This window comes from Podarcis vaucheri (assembly GCF_965113315.1).
Source record: "Podarcis vaucheri genome assembly, chromosome: 18".
In the NCBI taxonomy this organism is placed as follows: Eukaryota; Metazoa; Chordata; class Lepidosauria; order Squamata; family Lacertidae; genus Podarcis; species Podarcis vaucheri.
The window spans coordinates 3,917,417-3,927,303 of NC_138756.1; the positions used below are offsets into that span (position 1 = coordinate 3,917,417).

Here is a 9,887-nt window from a genome sequence, read left to right on the forward strand (position 1 = left end):
AGGTTTCTTTCCCTCACGTCCTTCTTCCCAGCATGCTTTGCTGCCCCTTCTTCTCCAAACAAGGATCCTGTTTCCTATAATTGAAATTTACCCTTTTTCCAATGTATAACTGAATAAATACATGTGACAGTGTCTTTCGTTAGGTTTCATATATTAGCCTTATTGATAAATAATCCTTTATTAGGTTTCATTTCCCTCAGGTCCTTCTTCCCAGCATGCTTTGCTGCCCCTTCTTCTCACAAACAAGGATCCTGTTTCTTATCATTTTATTTTTCTCTTATTCTTCCATTTAAACTTCATGGAGGGGCAGAGCGATGGAGAAAGAGAGAAGGCTTTTCCTCACAGCCTTTCCCTCGCCCTTCCCAGGCTGCCCTGCGCAACCTTCCTCCTGGCCTGCTAATCAACTAAGAACAACCAATTATTATACTCAGAAACCCCCATAACCCAGGAAGTGGCGAAGAGACCTCGTCCTTTTCCTCCTTCCCTTGGAGGCACCGAGAACGGCTCCCCCCTTTTCCCGACGTCCCGCGGCTCCTGCGCCCTGGACAACAGAGGCCAAAATGGCGCTGGCCACCCGCCAGTTGTTTGACCTGCAATTTAGAGCTCCAAAAATGCTTTCAATGCATGTTGGGGCTGTGATTTTTATAGTGCTTTTAATATTCTGTTGGGAGCCACCCAGAGTGGCCGGGAAAACCATTATTATTATTATTATTATTATTATTATTATTATTATTATTATCTCATCACCTTGATTGCAATGATACCTAATATATTATAATATAATATAATATACCCAAATATAAGCCGCTCCCTTCAAATTCCGCAGGCACTCTCTCCTGTTCCATTTTACCGCAAGTCTGTTCCGGCAGCGATATTGTAAAAGCCAGCTTTCGTAAGGCCGTGAATTGAAGCCGCACTTTAACCTTTCGCGGTCAGAATTTGGGGGAAAGTGAGGCTTATAATCAGGCCAATACGGTCATGTACTACGACAAAAACTATCCTATCAATTTACAGAGCACTCTGATATGAGTGTTCATTAAATCGAGTTTAATGATGATGATGATGATGATGATGATGATGATGATGATGAAAAGGTGTGGCAATGGAGGAGTGCAGGGAAAAGAAAACTCCTGGCACTCATTCTTTCTTGCTACAGAATTAAAAGATTTCTCTGCTTTTCTCCTTCTTTTTCCCTTGGGTGGTGTGTTCAGCAGTCGCCCTCAGGGGAAACAGGTGTCCCCCCCCCCTTGGAGGAAATGGACTGATCGGAACCTGGCTGTGACATCGGCTCAGAATCCCAGCCTCACTTTGCAGTTGAGACCAACAGCCTTTTGGTGGTTTCTCTGCAAGTGAATCAGAAAAAACTCTTATCAGACACCGAAAAAGCAAAGTCTGAAGACTGATGTCTGGGGAAATGGTGAGGGGACCAGCAGGAAACTGCTAAGGGAGTTTTGAGTCCTTTTATTCTGTTGCAGTTGCAGAGAAAGGAGGGTGGGGGGTGGGGGTGGGGGTCCGCCCCAGGTGTCATCACTGAGGGGGGTGGCAAAAGGACATAAAGCCGTGTTTAAAATAAAAATAAAAATTGGGCTCACCAAACCTTTTAGTTGAGTCAAAAAACGCGGCTGGCACTGGGCGCCGCACCGCGGGGGCTGGCACTTACCGGGGGGGGGGCTGCAGAGTGCCTGATCCACGCATCTCTCCTGGGGGTGACTTGGTGGCTTGGGCCCCTGCAGGCTGGGCGCTGCCTGAAACAGAAGCGTGGGGCTTGCGTCTGCCCCCTGCCTCTCCCTCAGCCGCCCTACAGCTGGGGGGGAGGCAGAGGATAGGCTCCAGAAAGCCCACAGGACCCCCGCGTTGAACCGGGCACCCGAGCAGCTGGCTATGCCGCTGTTGTGTTGTTTGAATTATGGGTGCCTTGAGAGTGAATGTGCTGTGCTTGCTGCCCCACTCGTCCTGATGGGCCAGCCCCCCATGGCGCCAGGGCTGTAGGGCTTCCCTGGCTAGCGACTCAACGTGGGCAGGAGAGTTTGCCTTCTGGGTTCCTGCCTGTCTCATTTTGTGCTGCTCTCTTTCTCCTTTCTCCCCACCGTCAACTCTGGGGTCCTGTCTCTGCCAGCAGTCAGCCATTGAGGAGGACATTTTCCATGAAAAGGACGATGAAGGAAAAGGCAAGGAGGAGACCGCAAGACGGCTGGATCTCCTCAGCCCTGACTGGGTAGGTGGCCGTGGCCTAAGTGGTGATTGGCAGAAGGCGAGGGAAGCATATCAACCGCAGAATAGAACTGTTGTTTCAGTTATGCGTGCCTTGAGTTTTAACGTTTGGTTGCGTTTTTTAATTGCTCGTTTTTTTGCATCTTTTCCTTGCAGGTTCCAAGTCTGTCACCATTTTCTAGTGTTTCCTCCCTGTCCTCCCTGGATTCCCTTTGGGACTCCCTCAATGAGGTACGTAGCAGACAGAGCAGGAGGGAAGCCCTGCTGAGCTGGAGAACCCTGAGGCTGGGGAAGAGGAGGAGGAGGAGGAGGAGGAGGAGGAGGAAGCCGGCTGGCCGGCCAGGCCACCTTCTGGACGGTTGAGAGCAAGGGGGCAAACAGGCAGGGGGCTGCTAAGGGCAGACCATGCTTGCTGCCCCACTCCTCCTGATGGACCAGCCCCCCATGGCACCAGGGCTGTAGGGCTTCCCTGGCTAGCGACTCAATGTAGGCAAGAGAGTTTCCCTTCTGGGTTCCTCTCTCATTTTGGGATGCTCTCTTTCTCCTCTCTCCCCACCGTCAACTCTGGGGTCCTGTCTCTGCTAGCAGTCAGCCACCGAGGAGGACATTCTCAATGTCAAGGAGGACGAAGGAAAAGGCGAGGAGGAGACCACAAGACGGCTGGATCTCCTCAGCCCTGACTGGGTAGGTGGCCATGGCCTAAGTGGTGATTGGCAGAAGGCGAGGGAAGCATATCAATCGTAGGATGAGACTGTTGTTTCAGTTATGCGTGCCTTGAGAGTGAATGTGCTGTGCTTGCTGCCCCACTCGTCCTGATGGGCCAGCCCCCCATGGCACCAGGGCTGTAGGGCTTCCCTGGCTAGCGACTCAACATGGGCAGGAGAGTCTGCCTTCTGGGTTCCTGCCTGTCTCATTTTGGGCTGCTCTCTTTCTCCTTTCTCCCCACCGTCAACTCTGGGGTCCTGTCTCTGCCAGCAGTCAGCCAGCGAGGATGACAATTTCCATGAAAAGGATGATGAAGGAAAAGGCGAGGAGGAGACCGCAGAATGGGTGCCTTGAGTTTTAACGTTTGGTTGCGTTTTTTAATTGCTCGTTTTTTGCATCTTTTCCTTGCAGCTTCCAAATATGTCACCATTTTCTAGTGTTTCCTCCCTGTCCTCCCTGGATTCCCTTTGGGACTCCATCAATGAGGTACGTAGCAGACAGAGCAGGAGGGAAGCCCTGCTGAGCTGGAGAACCCTGAGGCTGGGGAAGAGGAGGAGGAGGAGGAGGAGGAGGAGGAGGAGGAAGCCGGCTGGCCGGTCAGGCCACCTTCTGGACTGGTCGTGAGCAAGGGGGCAGGCAGGCAGGCAGGCAGGCAGGGGGCTGCTAAGGGTATGCTTGCTGCCCCACTTGTCCTGATGGACCAGCCCCCCATGGCGCCAGGGCTGTAGGGCTTCCCTGGCTAGCGACTCAATGTGGGTTCCTGTCTCATTCTGGGCTGCTCTCTTTCTCCCCTCTCCCCACCACCAATGCCACCACCTCTGGGGTCCTGTCTCTGCTGGCAGGCAGCCTCTGGAGTGGCTATCAAGAAGGAAGAACCACAGGAAGTACCAGAGAGCCCCCCAGAGGAGGATGGGGAGGACAAGGAGGCCCTTGATTTGCCGTGCCCCCCACCTGGAGAACACCTGGAGGAAAGCGTTATCGAGGTCAGACGAAACATACATTCATTCATGACATATGAAAAGCTTCCCTGAACAGGGCTGCCTTCACATGTCTTCTAAAAGTCAGATAGTTGTTTATTTCTTTGACATCTGGCCGGAGGGCCTTCCACTGGGCGGGTGCCACTACCGAGAAGGCCCTCTGCCTGGTTCCCTGTAACTTCACTTATCGCAGTGGGGAACCGCCAGAAGGCTCTCAGCGCTGGATCTCAGAACGATGGGGGTGGAGATAATTCTCCTGGGTTGCTTTTGGTTTGGTGTTTGTTTTGTAAGATATCTCTTTTGAATGCGTTTCCAGGTGCCTCCTGCCAAAGGAAGTTATTAATTGCAAAGTGGGTTTGGCGATAATAAAACCATGTTGGCACTTCGCAAAGCCGGTTCTCTCTGGGGTTTTCCTGCCTCCTATACCTTCCCCCCACCCGCTTGTTCTTGACTTTGTGTCTCGTTCAGATCTCTCCAAGGCTGACCACATGAGAACTTGGGAGAGGAGTGTTCCCTCCTGACTACAACCCTTTCATATAACGCCTTGCCCCAAAAAAGAAAAGGAGGGATTATGACAGCCTGCCACCACACAGGCCCTTCTCCTTCACAAACGGTCTGGAGGGCAGCAACACAAGAAGGGGCCTTTTCTGTGGTGGCTCCCCACTTGCGGAATGCTCTCTCCAGGGAGGCTCATCTGGCACCTTCATTATGTATCTTTGGGTGCCAAGCAAAGGCGTTTCTCTAGAACAGAGCTTTCCAAACTGTGTGCTCCTCCCAGGGCTGGAAAAGGGCTAGTTGAACTGAATCCCTGTGTTGCGAAATGAGGCATGTCTCCAAAGTGTGTCACCAACATGGAAAGTTCTGCTCTAGAACCAGCCTTGGGCTAATTGGACAACGCATGGCCTTTTCAACATGCTTGTGGATTGGGAGGTTGGCTTATGAGTTCGTTTTTGTTTTTAATACATATGTTGTGTTTTTATTTTGTATTTTTATGCTGTAAGCCGCCCTGACAGCTTCAGATGAAGGACGGCGTACGGATTGAATCAATCAATTGTTTGTTTGTTTGTTTGATTGATTAATGATTGCGGCATTTTCCCAGAATCTGGAGGTGAATTGTTTACTTTTCTCACAGGACTGCGAGGAAGAGAGGCCTCCGAAGACCCCCACTTGCTTGGGTTCCATCATCTCCTGGATTCGCAAGATCTTCAGAAGAGCGCCGCCGCCAGCACCACCAGTGCCACCAGAGCAACCCAATACAAGAGGCAGCAGTGGGGCGCAGGGGGAAAGGAGGCCACTCTGCACGTGGCTCAGGCGCTGGATGCGGCAGCATCGCAGCTGTGTCCACCCTGAACCAAGATGAGGAGGAGTTGGGAGGCTTGCACAGATCCGCCCAGGGGGATTTTGCCACCCCCCTGGGATGACACTCGGGGCGATACCCCCCCCCCACACCCCACCTTCCTCCGCCAGTGGTGGCAGGGGAAGTAGCACCTGGAGGCGCCCGAGTCCTAAGGGACATTTCCTTTTTGTTGTCCTTGCACAGGTCTTAATCCTTGTGGTCCAAACTGGAGAGGAGGAATAAAAGATCAGAGCGCGGAGGCAAGCGGGGCGAGAAACCCAAACTCTCGTGGCCCTACGCCGGCGTCCCACACGGCCAGCCCCAGTCCTAGAGCCCGACACCTTTTGAGAAGACAGCGGGCAAAGGGTGGATGGCGAAGGAGAAGTGCGAGAGAACGACAGCGTCTGCGGTGGTGGAGGAGAAAGAGAAGACAGGACTGAGAGGGGAACGATCCTGGAAGGTGGCTTGAAAAGAAAGGGCAATATGGCGTAGAAAAACTGCTAGCTCACGCTGCCCACGCCCAAAGGAGGAGGAAGGAAAGGAGGAAAGCAAGCGAGCAAGAAGGGACAGCTAAAGAAAGAACTGAGAAAAGAGACAGCAAGACCTTCTGTGGGTCAAAGAAATTACAATAAGAAGGAAACTGAGTTTCCTCCCTCCAGAGCTTCCTAATGGTCCTGCATTGTTCTATTTCCTTTTTATGTATAATTCTGTATTATATTGTTGAATTGTTGTCTTAGGTGATAAGCCTATAAAGGAAGGATATAAGGGAAGGGGGGAGGTGTTAAGGGAAGACTTTGAAAGGAAAGGCAGAAAATAAAAAGGGGTGGGGAAAAATAAGTGGGAGGGAACGCATAAAGGGAAGATGCAAAGCATTATATAATTTTTGTTTGTTTGTTTGAAATAAAGAAGCTAACCATTGAATCTGCATGGATCTTAAAATCATTTTGTGGAATGTTAATGGGCTAAATTGTAAGACTAGGAGGAGGAGACAGAGTGACTCCCCCTGCAGCTGCTCAGCTTTCATGGACTCAGAGGAGAAGGTCCCGCTTGCTGTCATGGCTTCTTTGCTCTTTGGGGCTCCCTCCCCCCCAAAAAAAGTGCGCCCTATGAGCCGGTGCGCCCTATAGGGCAAAAAATACAGTAAATGCTTTATGAGTCACTGATAAAGCATTTATATTAATTAGCCAGGATTACATCCTACTTAAACTTTCATCACTCCATACAAGTGGAAAGCTTACTAGACTCTCAGTCTTATAGCAATTCAACCTGCAGCGTTCCAATGAAAGGTGCTATATAAATTTAATAAATAAAGGTCCTGAGAAAGCTGACTTGTTTGTTTGTCTGTTTGTTTGTTTGTTTGTTTGTTGAATCTATATACTGCCCTATACGTGGAGGTCTCAGGGCAGGTCACAGAACAAAATTAATATACAAAACCAGAAGATATATAATCAAAATAAAAACAACAACCCAATAACACCCCAAAAAGAAGCACATTTTAAAAGGGCAAAGGATGTCAATAAAATCAACCAAAAAGGAACGTTTTTGCCTGATGTCCAAAGGCGTATAATGAATGTGCTAGGTGAACTTCCCTGGGGAGAGCATTCCACAGACGGGGAGCCACTGCAGAGAAGGCCCCGTTCTTGTGTTGCCACCCTCCTGACCTCTTGAGGAGGAAGCACCCGAAGAAGGGCCTCAGAAGATGATCTCAGGGTCCGGGTAGGATCATATGGAAAGAGGCGGTCCTTGAGGTACTGCCGTCCTGAGCCATTTAAGGCTTTCTAGGTCAATACCAGGACTTTGAATTGGGCCCAGAAATGAATTGGTAGCAGTGCAGTCAGACCAGGATCAGTGTATTGTGCACTAGCTGAAGTTTCCGAACTGTCTTCAGAGGCAGCCCTACGTATAACGCATTGCAGTAATCTAACCTTGGGATTACCAGAGCATGGACAACAGTAGTTAGGCTATCCCTGTCCAGATAGGGGTGTAACTGGGCCACCAGCCAAAGCTGATGGAAGGCACTCCCCACCACTGAGGAGTCCCAAGCCTCGAGCGACAGCAAAGGGCCCAGGAGTACCCCCAAGCTATGAGCCTGCTCCTTCAGAGGAAGCGTAATCCCATCAAGAGCAGGCGACCTCCCACCCATCTGGTCTAGGGAACCACCCACTAACAGTGCCCCAGTCTTATCTGGATTGAGCTTCAGTTGGTTGGCTCTCATCCAGTCCATTGCCGAGACAAGACTCTGGTCCAGCACTTCCACTGCTTCACCTGCAGATGTGAAGGAGAAATAGAGCTGAGTGTCATCAGCATAATTCTGACAACCTACTTGAAACCTCCAGATAACCCCACCCAGCAATTTCATGTAGATGTTCAACAATGTGGAACATAGGATTGAGCCCTGCGGAACCCCACATTCAAGGTCCCCAGCGCTGAAAAGTAACACCGTCTGGGAATGACCATCCAAGTAGGACTGGAACCACCACCACCATCTGGTGTGCGGCCACATGCTCCAAAACCTTGCTCAGCAAAGGGAGATTAGCAACAGTGATTTCCCTAATCAAGTGGTGCATGGATTTTAGGAAATAGGTCAAATAAATAGATAAATACATATTAACAAATACTTGATAAAGAATAACAAAGCTGCTAGAATGCTAGCCTGGCTTCTGCGCACACAATTTGTTTATGAGTAGAGAAGTTTCTGCTCAAAGACGGGGAGCAAGTTGGCTCCATGTGCAACAGAAGCTCTCCTTCCGCAGAACATGTCAAAGGGGAAGGGAGAGCCTAAGGCTCAGAGCAACCTTTCTTCCCTCCACCAACCCCAGAGAGCTTCCCTCTGTTGGAGAAGCCTTTCAAAGAAGGGGTGGAAATTCACTTGAAGTGGCTTCAAAACCACGAACATGCTACTTCCCTTCAGGGGGAGAACCAGAAGGGATTGGCAGGAATCAAATCCACCCGAGGTGGCCAACTAGAAGAAGGAGAAGAGTTTGGATTTGATATCCCGCTTTATCACTACCCTAAGGAGTCTCAAAGCGGCTCACAATCTCCTTTTCCTTCCTTCCCCACAACAAGCACTCTGTGAGGCGAGTGAGACTTAGAGACTTCAGAGAAGTGTGACTGGCCCAAGGTCACCCAGCAGCTGCAGGTGGAGGAGCGGGGAAGCGAACCCGGTTCACCAAGTTACGAGTCCACCGCTCTTAACCACTACACCACACTGGCTCTCTAAAGCATCCCTAACAGATAGCCATCCAAACTCTGCTTAAAAACCTCCAAGGAAGGAGAGTCGATGGTCGGATCCAGATGCAGGCCTCTTCTTTGGTCCTTGGGAGCAAAGTTCAGGCCAAACTTCCAATTCCCCAAAACACCTTTTGACTTTTCGCCATCATGTTTTTCTCCAGCTCTGCACCTGCTGCCAGAGCCACTCAAGACTTCGGAAAGTTAGTGTCATGAAACTTATTCCACTTGGAATAATCAAAATAAGTGAAACAGGGGATTTAAAACATCGAGCGACGGATAGTACAGAAACAGAAAGACAAAAAACAAACAAACTGCTGAGGCTGGAGGAGGACCGTTAATGTAATTTGTAAGAGCTTATAAAGAATTAAAAATAAAATAAAATATGAGTATAATAATTGATGATTATCAGTTTATTAGCAGGCCAGGAGGAAGGTTGCGCAGGGCAGCCTGGGAAGGGCGAGGGAAAGGCTGTGAGGAAAAGCCTTCTCTCTTTCTCCATCGCTCTGCCCCTCCATGAAGTTTAAATGGAAGAATAAGAGAAAAATAAAATGATAAGAAACAGGATCCTTGTTTGTGAGAAGAAGGGGCAGCAAAGCATGCTGGGAAGAAGGATGTGAGGGAAATGAAATGAAACCCAATAAGGGATAATTTATCAATAAAGCTAATATGTGAAACCTAACGAAAGACACTTTCACGTGTATTTATTCAGTTATACGTTGGAAAATGGGTAAATTTCAAGTATAGGAAACAGGATCTTTGTTTGTGAGAAGAAGGGGCAGCAAAGCATGCTGGGAAGAAGGATGTGAGGGAAATGAAACCTAATAAAGGGTAATTTACCAATAAAGCTAATAAGTGAAACCTAACAAAAGACAATTTGGGATTAATTTATTTAGTTATACGTTGGAAAACGGGTAAATTTCAATTATAGGAAACAGGATCTTTGTTTGTGAGAAGAAGGGGCAGCAAAGCATGCTGGGAAGAAGGATGTGAGGGAAAGAAACCTAATAAAGGATAATTTACCAATAAAGCTAATAAGTGAAACCTAACAAAAGACAATTTGGGATTAATTTATTTAGTTATATGTTGGAAAACGGGTAAATTTCAATTATAGGAAACAGGATCTTTGTTTGTGAGAAGAAGGGGCAGCAAAGCATGCTGGGAAGAAGGACCTGAGGGAAATGAAATGAAACCTGATAGAGGTTAATTTATCCATAAAGCTAATAAGCGAAGCCGAACATAAGACTCCCTGAGATTGAATTATGTGGTTATACACTGGAAAAACGGTTAAATTTCAAATTGATTCATGCTGGGATTCGACCATTGGCCCCACGGAGCTGGCAGGGCATGCTGGGAAGTCTGCCCCCCCCCAGTGTGAACCGTGCCGGTGGAGACTGGCGGGAGTGGCAGGGCCTTTTGAAGGTGGCCCC

The 9,887-nt window shown here is 49.1% G+C and overlaps 3 protein-coding genes across 3 annotated transcripts in view; 2 read left to right on the forward strand and 1 right to left on the reverse strand.

Annotated features, from left to right (window-relative positions):
- Positions 1 to 9,887, reverse strand: part of LOC309523125 (vomeronasal type-2 receptor 26-like) — a gene marked incomplete at its 5' end in the record, with an annotated part of 55,046 nt that overhangs the window by 27,944 nt on the left and 17,215 nt on the right. The window lies entirely within an intron of this gene.
- LOC309523124 (uncharacterized protein) lies at positions 145 to 3,270 on the forward strand (the record flags this gene model as incomplete). Its single annotated transcript, XM_082206887.1, has 5 exons — positions 145 to 1,417; positions 2,117 to 2,215; positions 2,368 to 2,442; positions 2,797 to 2,895; positions 3,187 to 3,270. The coding sequence occupies exons 1-5, from the start codon at positions 1,403 to 1,405 to the stop codon at positions 3,268 to 3,270; spliced, it is 372 nt and encodes a 123-aa protein (XP_082063013.1). The 5' UTR covers positions 145 to 1,402.
- On the forward strand, positions 3,277 to 5,588 carry LOC309523015 (uncharacterized protein). The gene is made up of 3 exons (XM_082206799.1): positions 3,277 to 3,402; positions 3,759 to 3,899; positions 5,026 to 5,588. The coding sequence occupies exons 1-3, from the start codon at positions 3,337 to 3,339 to the stop codon at positions 5,251 to 5,253; spliced, it is 435 nt and encodes a 144-aa protein (XP_082062925.1). The 5' UTR covers positions 3,277 to 3,336; the 3' UTR covers positions 5,254 to 5,588.